At 43.2% G+C, this 15,237-nt stretch overlaps 1 protein-coding gene across 5 annotated transcripts in view; it reads right to left on the minus strand.

Annotated features, from left to right (window-relative positions):
- Positions 1-992: 992 nt before the first annotated feature.
- LOC139574430 (TBC1 domain family member 9B-like) overlaps positions 993-15,237 on the minus strand; it is a 60,240-nt gene continuing 45,995 nt past the window's right edge. For 4 of the 5 annotated variants that reach the window (XM_071398991.1, XM_071398989.1, XM_071398990.1 and 1 more), the window contains 11 exons: positions 13,779-14,064; positions 13,378-13,507; positions 13,136-13,234; positions 9,663-9,731; positions 8,948-9,188; positions 8,644-8,709; positions 8,193-8,264; positions 7,639-7,689; positions 6,752-6,811; positions 3,905-3,996; positions 993-3,807 (listed from right to left, as the gene is read on the minus strand). In XM_071398991.1, the coding sequence (XP_071255092.1) occupies positions 3,181-3,807; positions 3,905-3,996; positions 6,752-6,811; positions 7,639-7,689; positions 8,193-8,264; positions 8,644-8,709; positions 8,948-9,188; positions 9,663-9,731; positions 13,136-13,234; positions 13,378-13,507; positions 13,779-14,064 (1,793 nt within the window). In that variant the 3' untranslated portion in view covers positions 993-3,180. The remainder of the gene's footprint in view (positions 3,808-3,904; positions 3,997-6,751; positions 6,812-7,638; positions 7,690-8,192; positions 8,265-8,643; positions 8,710-8,947; positions 9,189-9,662; positions 9,732-13,135; positions 13,235-13,377; positions 13,508-13,778; positions 14,065-15,237) is intronic. The other variant, XM_071398988.1, reaches the window with a different exon arrangement.

Consider the following 15,237-nt stretch of genomic DNA (forward strand, 5'->3'; position numbering starts at 1 on the left):
GCCAGCCGCAGCAACGCAGCAATGTGTTGGAGGAAACACAGTTCAACTGACGGCCGAAGTCAGCCTGCAGGCGTCCTGCCCGCCACAAGGAGTCGCTAGAGCGCGATGAGCCAAGTAAAGCCTCCCCTAACCCGGACGATGCTGGGCCAATTGTGCCCCCCCCCCCCTATGGGACCCCAGGTCACAGCAGGTTGTGACACAGACTGGGATCAAACTCGGGTCTGTAGTGATGCCTTAAGCACTTCGATGCATTGCCTTAGACCGCTGCACCACTCGGGAGGCCCCGACATAGGTATATGGACACTCCAGAACAGTCCAGCACATTCTTAACCATTGTTGGGTGCTTTTTTATGTGGGTTTGGGGTCGTTGTCCTGTTGGAAGACCCACATCCTTCAATGGAGAACCAATTTTTGGACACTGGGTTGAACATTGGACGACAAAACACCTGATAATCTGCTGATTTAATGATGCCTTTAGTACGTTCAAGGCCCCCAGTACCAGAGGCAGCAAAGCAACCCCACAGCATTATCAAACTTGATTGAAGGGAGGGTGTTATTTTCATTGAATGCTTAATTTGGTCATTAGCCCTGATCTATATTGCAAAAGAACAGTAATTTAGTTTCATTGGTCCACAGAACATTTCCCCCAGGATTTACGTTTATTTAGGTGGGGTTTTAAGAAGTCAAAATCAGGCTTTCTTGTCTCCTTCAGCAGTGGGGTATTCCTACGTTTACCAATGACAGTGACTGTGTTGCCAGTGACCCCTCCAAACTTCCATCCTACTTTTGTCTTTAGACGCAGACCTGAACCTTGCCCAGATGGGGAGATAGCGGCATGTACGTCTGCTCTGTGGTGTCCTCTCAGGATCTGACGGGGAACAGCTAGGACTACACTGAGCTCTACACTGGCTCTTATCCTCTCAGGGCCTCCATTGACCCCCCTCACCTGCCTGCATTTTCCACCACCACCCTATGACAAAACAAACAAGTTATTCCATTCACTATTTGTATTTAGTACACAACATAGCACAGTACTGATCAAAGAATTTAAAATGCAAGTTTGTGAATAAATAAATCTGTTACATGAAAACAGTGATGACATTATAGCTATAGGTGGATAAACAGACTTGCAACAGCCACATAGGCTATCCTAGAACCAAAAAGGATCCCAAACTGCTTCCTCATTCTTTGTTTTCACATTTAGAAAGTAGTCTGCAAGGTAAACAAGTACAATTAATCATTTTCATTATATATCAGAAACATAGGCAGGTGCAAAGCAAATAATATACAAAGAGTGAGACAGGGTTTGTGTGCAAAAAAAATTAAAAATCAACATACAATTTAATGAAATAGTACTTTGGTATTTTAGGCCAAATAACAGTGATAAATTTACCTTGGGGTATAAAACAATTATCTTACAAAGTGCCGATAAACTTGGTATGTAATGCTACAAACAACGCCGGAATGTTGTGTTTCGTTATGCACAATGGGCCAGCCAGACAACCTTTTACTACAGTCTAGTTTTAGTGTTACAGAAGAACATTTCTGAGATTAGAATTGATCAGCGGCAGCACATTTCTCCGCTGATAACCAGACATGTCTGGATAGCCATAGGGGAAACAAACTGTGAGGAGCCAATAGCCTTGTCTAACAATCCCTAACTCCTATTTACTACTCTAGTGTCTGAAGTAACTAGATAGGTGTGAGCAATATTCTAGAAAATCCCCAAACCTCATCCGGACTGGAGCCATTGTTTACATCTGTCCAGTCCCTTCCGAAGTAGGGGGGCTGAATGGTTTAAAGACAAGGGGTTGTTAAAATATACTTTTTTCTGGTCAAACATTAAAGATAGCTGTTGACAAAAGAGGGCATTAAGCATTCTGTAGAATTGCCTGTGTAAAATATCTGTTTGTGACCAAGGTGGGTTTGTAGTAAATCAAAATACTGCGTACAAAGCATCTCTTTTTTACATTTACAAGCTTTGAACAGAAGATACTACGAATATGATATGCAGCAATTTACAGTTTGACACCTACAGGCGTGATGGATAATCCAACAAAAAGCATTACATGACATTAAACAAATATTTCAAACTGAAATGTAATTGCAATCAGTAAAAAATAGTAGTTGCTTGTTTTCAGTAAACCATCAGGAAGTGTTTCCTTACTGCTATTCTGAAATGACAGAAGTGCATTGCAGGGGTAACCATCGAACACTTACTTACAGGTGTTCAATTTACCTCGGCCCGAATATATAGATAAAACTGACAATTAGGCCTAGTAACTGTAATGGTTATAGTATTTCTGTTGGTAAAACAATACTTGAGGTAATTTGATGAATGAACAGTCTAATCAGGTCCTAGTAAGTTACGAGTGGCAGGCAAGTCACCCAATGAGAGAAGCTCCATGCTTATCTGAAGGCTGCAGATTCATTGACTGTTAGTTAAGACTGCTGAATTGGGACTAATAAAACAAGTACTGGCCAGAGAACCGACTGGTAACGCCAACGTTCTCCCTAAGAAAAAACGACATAAAACAAAAACAAGCTGTTTCCAAAAAATCTAACATATAGTTTAGTCTTTTTTTTAAGGCAAGGCTTTCTTTCTTTAGTTTGAGACGGCTGTGGATTTCACAGACACACAAACGTATACATGTCTCATATACAGGTCTTATATTTAAAGGCATTTATCCACAGCTTTGATTGTGGTCCACAGAGTGCAGAGAAGCAACAGAAAGGGCACAGGGATAGATACAATAATACAGTTGAGTACCAACATCCTACCCTTGGATTAGCCACTACGCTCCAAGGCCCGGTTTCCCAGACCAATATTAAAGCTTAGTCCTGGAATAGAAAGCATGATCAATGGAGAATCTATATTTTGAAAGTGCTTTTTAGTCTAGGAACAGGCTTAGGTGGAATCCGGTTCTGGGAAACCAGCCTTAAATGTTTTGGGTCATGTGGCTTTTATCAAAAGGTAGGATCCGTTGGGCAGACTCTGGAGTATTTTGTTTCAATAGATATATTTCCTACATACACACACATCTGGTTCTGTATAAGGATGACAAATCACAACAGAGATACAGGTCTAGAGCTCCCTGTGAAATGGTAGTGAGGCAAGGAGCGACAGTAACTTGAGTAGGACAGTGATGGGTTTCCCCTACGGGTGAGAAGTGAGGTGAGTCAGGTGGAGAGCTGGGCCAATTCGTGGTCGCTTGACGAGCTCACCTGCCTTTCCACCCTCCTTTGCATCTTACAGCCTGCCATCCTTGCATGAATGTCTCCCTTCTTCTCAAAGTAGTCCACCAGGGGCGGCTCGGTGAGCATCGACGCCAGCACCTGCTCAAAGGTGATGGACCAATCGCCGTCCAGTATGCTGCCCCGCCGCTGCTGGTCGCCGGCGCAGCCAATCAGGACTGTGTCGTCGGCGATGTCCTCGCACTGCAGTGAACCTGTGCTCACTATGGAGTAGGACGAGACCGACGTGTCATCCTTCACTTCTTCGTCCGACGTCTGCTGAGGCGGCGTTTCCAGCTGGGCCTCCGCCAAGGCCCTGCAGACCAGGGACTGCCCTGAGCTGCTCTCCCCGTTCGGCTCCTCTTTTTCGGGTTGGGGCAGTTCAGCGGCGGGAGCCTGGGCGTTGGTGTTGTCGGTTGGTTTGTTGGCGCCGTTGTTGGTGAACTTCTTGCCCACCTCTCCGATGCGCAGCAGCAGGCTGGCCACAGTGGCGATGGCGTGGTAGAGCTCCTGCTCCAGTGGGTCCTCGCTGAACATGTTGTACAGGGTCTTACACAGCTCTATGAACTGCTCCTGTAGGGAACACACACAGGGGATCAGGCAGAAACAGCTTCTCTAAGTGTGTATGAGTGGTCAAGTTATGGTCATCTCTCAGTAATGTGGCATGTACCTGGTTCATCCTGCGAAGGTCTTTAATGGTCTCCTTCTTGGGCTCATTCTCCATGGCCCACATCCGCAGGTAGTACTTATAGTCCTTCACCTCTGAAACAGATATCACAATATTACACGGGCTACAGTGCCTTCAGAAAGTATTCATACCCCTTGACTTATTCCATATTTTGTTGTGTTACAGCCTGAATTTAAAATGGATTAAATAGATTTATTTTCTCACCCATCTACACACAATACTCCATAATAACAAAGTGAAAACATATCTTTACAAATGACTGCAAATGTATTCAAAATGAAATACAGAAATATATCATTCACAAGTATTCACACCCGAGTCAATACTTTGGAAAAGCACCTTCGGCGGCGATTACATCTTTGAGTCGTTTTTGGTATGTCTGTATCAGCTTTACACATCTGTATTTTGGGATTTTCTCACATTCCTCCTCACAGATTTTCTCAAGCTCTGTTAGTTTAGATGGGGAGCGGCGGTTAACAGCAATCTTCAAGGCTTTCCACAGATTTTCAATGGGATTCGTCTGAGCTTTGGCTGGGCCACTCAATGGCTTTCAAATTCTTGTTCTGAAGCCATTCCAGCATTGCTTTTGGCTGTAAATCTTCGCTGAAGAGACGTGTCCTTCTTGCAGGTTCTCCCATCTCAGCCAAGGAACTCTGTAGTTCTGTGCCCTCCCTGACCAAAGTCCTTCTTGTCCGGTTGCTCAGTTTGGTTGGATGGCGAGCTTTAGGTAGTCTGGGTAGTTCCATATTTCCCAATGATGGAGTTCACTATGCTCTTGGAAACTTTCAACACTCTAGAAATTGTTTTATTCTCTTCCCCAGATGTAGGCCTCATCACAATTGTCGGAGATCTAGGGACAGTTCCTTGGACTTCATGCTATAGTTTCCGCTCTGACATGAACTGTCAAATTTGGGACCTTATATAGACAGGCGTGTTTCTTTCTAAATCATGTCCAAACAATTTACTAGGCCACAGACTCCAATCAAGTTGTAGTGACATCTCAAGGATGATCAAAGAAAATTGGATGCACCTGAGCTCAATTTAGAGTGTCATAGCAAAGGGGTGTGAATACTTAAGTAAATAATTTTCAACAAATTTGCAAACATTTATAAAAACATGTTTTACTTTGCCATTATGGGGTATTGTGTGTAGATGGGTGAGAAAAACAAATGTAATACAGTGGCAAGAAAAAGTATGTGAACCATTTGGAATTGGTCCTAAAATCACACCAATAGACAAACACAGTGTGCTTATCTAATAACACACGAATTATTGCATTTTTCTTGTCTATATTGAATACATAATTTAAACATTCACAGTGTAGGTTGGAAAAAGTATGTGAACCCTTAAGCTAATGACCTCTCCAAAAGCTTATTGGACTTAGGAGTCAGCTAACCTGGAGTCCAATCAATGAAGCGAGATTAGAGATGTTGGTTAGAACTGCCCTGCCCTATAAAAAAAACACTCACAAAATTTGAGTTTGCTATTCACAAGAAGCATTGCCTGATGTGAACCATGCCTTGAACAAAATAGATATCAGAAGACCTAAGAATTGTTGACTTGCATAAAGCTGGAAAGGGTTACAAAAGTATCTCTAAAAGCCTTGATGTTCATCAGTCCACGGTAAGACAAATTGTCTATAAATGGAGAAAGTTCAGCACTGTTGCTACTCTCCCTAGGAGTGGCCGTCTTGCAAAGATGACTGCAAGAGCACTGCGCAGAATGCTCAATGAGGTTAAGACGAATCCTAGTGTCAGCTAAAGACTTACAGTAATCTCTGGAACATGATAACATCTCTGACGAGTCTACGATACGTGAAACACTAAACAAGAATGGTGTTCATGGGAGGACACCACGGAAGAAGCCACTGCTGTCCCAAAAAAACATTGCTGCATGTCTGAAGTTTGCAAAAGAGCACCTGGATGTTCCACAGTGCTACTGGCAAAATATTCTGTGGACAGATGAAACTAAAGTTGAGTTGTTTGGAAGGAACACACAACACTGTGTGGAAAAAAACAGTAAAACCTCATCCTCACTGTAAAGTATGGTGGAGGGAGCATCATGGTTTTGGCTGCTTTGCTGCCTCAGGGTCTGGACAGCTTGCGATCATTGACGGGAAAATGAATTCCCAAGTTTATCAAGACATTTTGCAGGAGAATGTGAGGCTATCTGTCCACCAATCGAAGCTCAACAGAAGTTGGGTGATGCAACAGGACAACGACCCAAAATACAAGTAAATCAACAACAGAATGGCTTCAAAAGAAGAAAATCCTGACCTCAACCTGATTTGAGATCCTGTGGCATGACCTCAAGAGAGCGGTTCACACCAGACATCCCAAGAATATTGCTGAAACAGTTTCGTAAAGAAGAATGGAATCCAAAATTCCTCCTGACCGTTGTGCAGGTCTGATCCGCAACTACAAAAAATGTTTGGTTGAGGTTATTGCTGCAAAAAGGAGGGTCAACCAGTTATTAAATCAAAGGGTTCACATACTTTTCCCATCCACACTGAGTTCAATAAAGACATGAACATGTATAATTGTTTGTGTGTTAGTGTAAGCAGACTGTGTTTATCTATTGTTATGACAAATTTATGCAGAAATCCAGGTAATTCCATAGGGCTCACATACTTTTTCTTGCCACTGTACATTTTGAATTCAGGCTGTTATACGACAAAATGTAAGTCAAGGGGTATGAATGCTTTCTGAAGGTACTCTATGTATAGCAATACCGTTTGAATCTTGCAGAGGGCAGGACAAGGAGGAAGACCAGTACTGTAGAAAGGTCATAAATATAGGTCATTAATATAGGCAGGGGAGTGAGGCTCACCTTTCTTCTCCTCTGCATCTCCGCTTCCCGATGCGTCCTCAGCCTCTTTCACCTCTTCTCCTGCAGACAGAGACAACCACCACCATCACCATGCCCACAAAGCCACTAATCAGACCATCCACACCAGTGTACACACTACACAGTGACAAGTAGGAAAGTGGGTTATCTAGACAGGGGTTGGGAGGAGGGGGGTCTTTCCAGTGGAAGATGATTGTGCTAGTGTGTGAGACATTCACTTAACAGAAGATGAGGTGAGTCAACTAGCCCCCAGATGCTAGGAGAGTAACAGGCAGGGAGGTGAATCAACTAGCCCCCAGATGCTAGGAGAGTAACAGGCAGGGAGGTGAGTCAACTAGCCCCCAGATGCTAGGAGAGTAACAGGCAGGGAGGTGAATCAACTAGCCCCCAGATGCTAGGAGAGTAACAGGCAGGGAGGTGAATCAAATAGCCCCCCAGATGCTAGGAGGGTAACAGGCAGGGATGGAAGATGCGGATACCACAGCAGATTATACAGGGGGAAAGCGATGCGATGTCATTCACACCTGGACCGGAACGTACCAAAGAAAGCCCAGAGTGGACTGTACCAAGTGGACAGGGAGAGGAAATTAAAGGGGGGCAGTACTACAAAGAGCATTTTGATCAAGGGTCTCAACTCTGTATAAAGATAGTTGTGTAATCTGCTGGTATGATGTCACTGAGTGTGCTATACCACATGGGGGGGATATTAACAGGTTAGAGAGATGTCCTCTATGAACTCCAACTAATCATTGTTTCACAAGTTTGCAGATTATTCAAACATGAGATTGACTATTCCCCCTGAATACGGTGGCCACCATTTTGTTGATCAAAAGTGTCTTTGTGACCCAGAGATTTACAGAGAGACAAACCTGAGGTCACTTCCTGCACCAGGAAGTCCAGATCAGACAGGAAGGGAGGTTCTGGAGCGGTGAGAAGAAAACGGAACCAGATGGGGAGAGAGGGCAGACATGAGAGAAATAATTAAAGAGCGAGAGAGAGAGAGATAGATAAAGAGCAAGATGGAGAGATTAAGACAAAGTGAGAAGGGAGGAAGGCGAGACGGAGGAAAGAGAGGGCGGGCGGAGAAAGAGGGAGGCAGGGAGGAGGGGATCAAACGATAGGAAGATGAGAATACACATTCGGTCGGTTAAGTCAGTAGTAGGAATCAGTTTTCAATGCACAGACTCATGCAAGGGACCAGGACCACTCATTGCTTCAAGCAAAAAAAACAAAAATCGAACCAACATGTCAAATATCACATGGAAATTGTGAGCAAACTACAGTATGAAAGATCGTTCACACGTGTGTGTTCCCTCCTGAGGGAATATGTTACGTTTATAGCAACAGCAGTACGTTTATGGCAACATCGATGTGTGTGTGTGTGTGTGTGTGTGTGTGTGTGTGTGTGTGTGTGTGTGTGTACCCTGTGGAGTGTCATCATCAGTGAAGAACTGTGTAGCTTCCAGTGCAGACTCGGCCTCCTCTGGACACAATGCTGTAAGAGAAACAAGAAGCATGTTCACCCCAGTATGTATTATCCTAACACACATTGACAAATCATACCTACAAGCGCGCACGTGCATACTTTCTCCAAAACTGCTCAATTGTTCCCATTCTGAAACATTATAGTAACACACCCACAGACACCAACACAATTCTTCCGTCACGCATATACATGGTGCCTGTCCCTTTAAAAAAAACACACCACCCAAAGCACAGGGCCACAAGACTGTGCTGATTCACTAGAACTGTGTTTGAGGGGGAAAAAATGTGTGTGAAGCTAATTAGTGAGACTGGGAATGTCCTGCAGTATGTCTGCAATGAGTTGATCAGGCTGTTATTGGACCGGCAGAGTTGTGTTTTTCCCTGCTTACCTGGCGGCAGGTGAAGATTGTACAGTAACTTGAGTTTCTCTGTCATGTCTCCGTGGTACATCCCACCTTTTGGGAGACACGTGGTGGGTCAGTGGGATCCATGCTGACTAATCATAAAATCACTACCAGCCAATTAAGTAGTGAGATTTATCCTGCTACAAACTAGCACATAACTGGTCTCGAAAATATCTCAAAACACCAGCTGCACAACCCCGACCCCTCCTCCCGACACATCCATGTTTAATATAGAAATCAGTTCATATTTTCAAAAGAAAGTTACGATTCTCTACTTCTTCAAACTCACTCAGACCCGTGACAAACTCCTTGAAGTTGATGAGGCCGTCCTTGTTCATGTCCAGCAGGCGGAAGAGGCGTGCTGCCAGCGTGGCGGTGTGCGTCCCACAGAGCCAGGTGCCCAGGGCCCCGAACAGCTGGCAGAATTGTCCCAGGTCAATGCGGTACTGCTCCAGGTAGGGCAGGCTGGGGTCGTGGCGCTCCGCCGCTGTGGTGCTAGACCCCCAGTAGCAGCTCATTATGTGCTTGGCCTGCCATGGGGAAGGGGAGTGGGATGCAGCTCAGAGGTGGTACTGGCTGATTGAAACATTGAATGGATAGTGCAATGGTGCTTGACAGTTGAGAGATTTGAGCTATTGACAATGGCTTGATAATGATGGCTTTTGTTGCCGGCATTCAGTTTAAAAAAAATACAAAATGTTTTTTCACATATACTGGATAGGTGCAGTGAAATGTGTTGTCTTACACTTGTTTGGGGCATGAGCCACAACTTGTTTTGTTCTCAGTCTATTGATAATGCTTACATAACACATATCGTGTGACAGCTGTGTGACTTGTCATCACAACCATGACCAGCATCAAACAACTTATTTACCACCCACCACACTAAGTTGACACGCCTGAGTTAAGAACAACATTGCTGACAGAGAAAACTAAATGTTTAAAACCACTGTTGGGTAATGATGTAAAAAGCCGTAGGAACGATAATAACGATGATTTGTTACCTTGAAGTGAACATAGAGTTCCTCTAGCTCCCCGATACTGAAGGCTGAGTCTGTCATGATAGCTCTTACCTGTGGATAGACACACAGCTCTACATCAGACAGAGAAACACCTCTGGCTACAGCATATTAAGTGGGCACTGTATGACTTAGGCATGCACATGTTTTTGTTCCTTAACATAACCTATTCCATACATCTCATATCCACAATTGATCATTATTAAAGGGATTCTTTGGGATTTTGGCAATGAGGCCCTTTATTTACTTCCCCAGAGTCAGATGAACTTGTGGAATTTGTATCTCTCTGTGTCCAGTATTAAGGAAGTTAGTGGTAGTTTCGCGAGGTAATGCTAACTAGCGTTAGCACAATTACTGGAAGTCTATGGGTATCTGCTAGCATTTTGGCCTCACTGCCAAAAACGTTTTTATTTTTTTATTTGAACCTTTATTTAACTAGGCAAGTAAGTTAAGAACAAATTCTTATTTACAATGACGGCCTACCAGGGAACAGTGGGTTAACTGCCTTGTTCAGGGGCAGAACGACAGATTTGTATCTTGTCAACTCGGGGAGTTGTCCCAGAAATCTTTCGGTTACAGGCCCAACGCTCTAACCACTAGGCTACCTGCCGCCCCATGGGACTCCCAAAAACAGCCTCTAGAACTGAGATGCAGTGCCTTAGACTGCTGCGCCACTCGTGAGCCCCCTTTAAGGTTGGAATGAATAACCTAATCCTGAGACATTTACTAGGAACACCTTCCTAATATTGAGATGCACCCCCTTTTTACCCTCAGAACAGCCTCAATTTGGTCAGGGCATGGACTCTCCAAGGTGTCGAAAGCGTTCCACAGGGATGCTGGCCCATGTTGACGCCAATGCTTCCCACAGTTGTGTCAAGTTGGCTGGATGTCCTTTTGGTGGTGGACCATTCTTGATACTCACGGGAAACTATTGAGCGTTGCAGTTCTTGACACAAACTGGTGCGCCTGGCACTGATGGAAGTGGATTTAATAAGTGACATCAAATAGGGGATTTTAGCTTTCACCTGGTCAGTCGTGGAAAGAGAAGGTGTTCCCTCAGTGTATAGAGAGTTGGGCCAATGTGGTTTCTGTCTGAATGTTCCAAGAGCACCACTTTGTCCTCCATAGCCATTGCTAAGTGATAATTGACACGTCTGCATTATGCTGTTTCTTTCTGATTGTTTTTAAAACATATGAAATGTCATGTGAAAGCAGATACAGTTGAAGTCGGAAGTTTACATACACCTTAGCCAAATACATTTAAACTCAGTGTTTCACAATTCCTGACATTTAATCCTAATAAAATGTCCCTGTCTTAGGTCAGTTAGGATCACCACTTTATTTTAAGAATGTGAAATGTCAGAATAATAGTAGAGAGAATGATTTATTTCAGCTTTTATTTCTTTCATCACATTCCCAGTGGGTGAGAAGTTTACATACACTCAATTAGTATTTGGTAGCATTGCCATTAAATTGTTTAACTTGGGTCAAACTATTTTGGGTAGCCTTCTACAAGCTTCCAACAATAAGTTGGGTGAATTTTGGCCTATTCCTCCTGACAGAGCTGGTGTAACGGAGTCAGGTTTGTAGGCCTCCTTGCTCACACACTCTTTTTTGGTTCTGCCCACAAATTTTCTATAGGATTGAGGTCAGGGCTTTGTGATGGCCAGTCCAATACCTTGACTTTGTTGTCCTTAGGCCATTTTGCCACAACTTTGGGAGTATGCTTGGGATCATTGTCCATTTGGAAGACCCATTTGCGACCAAGCTTTAACTTCCTGACTGATGTCTTGAGATGTTGCTTCAATATATCCACAATTTTCCTCCCTCATGATGCCATCTATTTTGTGAAGTGCACCAGTCCCTCCTGCAGCAAAGCATTCCCCACAACATGATGCTGCCACCCCAGTGCTTCATGGTTGGGATGGTGTTCTTCGGCTTGCAAGCCTCCCCTTTTTTCCTCCAAACATTATGGCCAAACAGTTCTATTTTTGTTTCATCAGACCAGAGGACATTCCTCCAAAAAGTACGATCTTTGTCCCCGTGTGCAGTTGCAAACCGTAGTCTGGCTTTTTTATGGCGGTTTTGGAGCAGTGGCTTCTTCCTTGCTGAGCGGCCTTTCAGGTTATGTCGATATAGGACTCGTTTTACTGTGGATATAGATACTATTGTACCTGTTTCCTCCAGCATCTTCACAAGGTCCTTTGCTGTTGTTCTGATTTGCACTTCTCGCACCAAAGTACGTTCATCTCTAGGAGACAGCGTGGTCCCATGGTGTTTATACTTGAGTACTATTGTTTGTACAGATGAACGTGGTACCTTCAGGCGTTTGGAAATTGCTCCCAAAGATGAACCAGACTTGTGGAGGTCTACAATTTTTTTTCTGAGCTCTTGGCTGATTTTCTTTTGATTTTCCCATGATGTCAAGCAAAGAGGCACTGAGTTTGAAGGTAGGCCTTGAAATACATCCACAGGTACACCTCCAATTGACTCAAATTATGCCAATTAATTTATCAGAAGCTTCTAAAGCCATGACATAATTTTCTGGAATTTTCCAAGCTGTTTAAAGGCACAGCCAACTTAGTGTATGTAAACTTCTGACCCACTGGAATTGTGATACAGTGAATTATAAGTGAAATAATCTGTTTGTAAACAATTGTTGGAGAAATTACTTGTGTCATGCACAAAGTAGATGTCCTAACCAACTTGCCAAAACTATAGTTTGATAACAAGAAATTTGTGGAGTGGTTGAAAAATTTGTTTTAATGACTCCAACCTAAGTGTATGTAAACTTCCGACTTCAACTGTATGCAACACAGTACAGACTTGGATAAACATTATCCCACTGCTCTGTTTTGCTTGTTTACAGAGGGTCATTTCATAGGGAACGGTCAGAAGCTAGGTCACCAAGCGCTTCATTCATGGTCACATCTTTGCAGTGGTGGAAAAGTACTCAATTGTCATACTTGAGTAAAAGTAAAGATACCTTCATAGAAAATGACTCAAGTAAAAGTGAAAGACACCAAGTTAAAAAATACTTGAGTTACAGTCTAAAAGTATCTGTTTTTAAATGTACTTAAGTGCAGTGGTGGAAAAAGTACTCAAATTGTCACACGGACAGCCAGCCAACATCATTTACAAAAGCAGTATTTGTGTTTTGTGAGTCCGCCAGATCAGAGGCGGTAGGGATGACAACGGTTATATTGATAGGTGCGTGTATTGGAGCATATTGCTGTCCTGCCTGAGCATTCGTAATGTAACGAGTACTTTTGGGTGTCAGGGAAAACGTATGGAATAAAAAGTACATATTTTCATTAGGAATGTAGTGGAGTAAAAGTAAATGTATAAACAGTGAAGTAAAGTACAGATGTCCCCCACAAATACTTAAGTACTGTAGTATTTGTAAGTATTTTTAATTAGTTACTTTACACCACTGCTTCTTTGACGTATGAACTCACCACGCTCCTCTTGGCGGTGTCCTCCAGCGATTGGATAACCTTTAACCTCTGATGGAACCTCATCTGCTCGATGACATCAGCACGCAAACTACCAAACTTCTGCTCAGGTACACAGACAGAGGGAAAAGGCAGTGAAGTCACTAATATGTAGAATCGAAATCAATCTCTCCTTGTGCTATGTGATTTGACTTAACAAGCGAGTTGTGTGAAAAAGTCACGTGGTTCTACTAGTCATGTCTTACGTCACAGGATGACTTGATGAGCTGGAACACGTCAATCTGAGGCGGTGGCTCATCTCCACTGGTCAACAGGGCGTGGAGGTGGGGAATGGGCGGAGACACGGTCTGCTTGTTGACAACATTGTCCAGATACCTGTGAGTGAGTGAGAGAGAGAATCCAATATTTCTCACCCCAGGGAAATATGGCTATAGCTTCTTTAGTCTAGAGAAGTAATGCCATCATTCATAAATAGAAGAAAAAAAACAAGTAAACCTTTCTGTATAGTTACACTATAGTTACCATTCCAATTAAACATTTTGGCTGCGCAATGTGTATTGGTGTCAATTAGTCAGTTCAGTCAAGTGAATTAGGTAAGAAGCACTTGAGACTTTGTTCCTTCCATCCCTTTTATTCCCATACTCACCGTCCAAGGATGGTCATGGCCTCTCCCTCATCATTACAGTCCAGCAGGGTGTCCATGTTGGCGTGCAGCACGGCCAGCGCCACTTGGAAGATGACCTTGATGCCCTCGTAGAAGAAGCAGTCGACCAGAAGCACGGCGCTGTCGAAGGGCATGACGCTGAGGAACAGGGTGAGGAACCAGGAGAGGGAGATGGTGGAGATGACTCCCAGCTCCTGCATGTGCTCGTAGAGGAAGGGTAGGCACGCGCGAGTCAGCTCCTCAAACACACCCTGGTCAACGAGAGCACCTGAGAGAGAGAGACTATTTAAAACATACTGTTTAGTAAAAAGGTATGAAATAAGCAACACATTTCAACATACCTCTCATCCATACTGAGAAGCAATGTTCCCTCAAAAGAAATGATCCATTGCACATTTACTGTGAACACTGATGCTGTACCCGCTTTAAGATAGTTTTCAGACACTGGTCAAGTAGGCTACTGTGGCTATTTGATCATAATGCAGGCCTACCAGAGTGACCTACCATCATAAACAACGGAGAAAATGCATCCCATAACATTTCAACATGGAAATAGCTGTTCTATCATTCAGCCTACAGTAGCAGCCAATGTGCGGTGTTCAACGTAGACCTACATTCCATGAGACTTTGAAAAAAACATGCAGGGCTTTACATTAACCCGTTTATCCACTTGTCCTTCAGACAAGGAGGTGACTGAAGATGGTGGTGTGTTTGATGCAAGAAACCACTTTACAAAATACAATGCATTATTATTCCCATGCCATTATTACAGAGAATCAGACAAATTATGCTACCCTCTGCCTATTTAGCTTATTCAAGCCAGTCTCAAAATACAACACTGCCCCTTGAAGACACACAAAAAAAGCTATTGATTTCCCTACTCGCTTTTCAAAGATGTCTAAAAATCTACACGTTTTGTCCTCTTGCAGGAAGCAATCACTGACTACAAATGATCTGTAACTGGGCTAATGACTCACTAACTAGCAAAGGATATGAACAAAATGTGCACGTGGCTACATGCAGCTCTCGCTTTGATCTCAGAACAAGCGCATCTACTCCTGACCGCTCATGCTGTAAACACAGTCAGAGAGTCCAGTTCAAAGTGAATGGAACAGATCCATATCCAGTGTCTTCGGAAAGTATTCAGACTTCTAGACTTTTTCCACATTTTGTTACATTACAGACTTATTCTAAAAATTATGAAATAAAAACAATTCCTCAGCAATATACACAGAATACTCCATAATGACAAAGCAAAAACAAGTTTTTAGAATTTTTGCAAATTCTTGTTCAATTGTTGCCATGCACCTGCAAATACGATTGCTCAAATGTGCGAGTGCCTTTTGAAAAATGTATTTAAATCAAAATACAGAAATACCTTATTTACATAAGTATTAAGACGCTTCGTTATGAGACTCGAAATTGAGCTCAAGTGGATCCT

The sequence above is a fragment of the Salvelinus alpinus genome, chromosome 4, assembly GCF_045679555.1.
Source record: "Salvelinus alpinus chromosome 4, SLU_Salpinus.1, whole genome shotgun sequence".
In the NCBI taxonomy this organism is placed as follows: domain Eukaryota; kingdom Metazoa; phylum Chordata; class Actinopteri; order Salmoniformes; family Salmonidae; genus Salvelinus; species Salvelinus alpinus.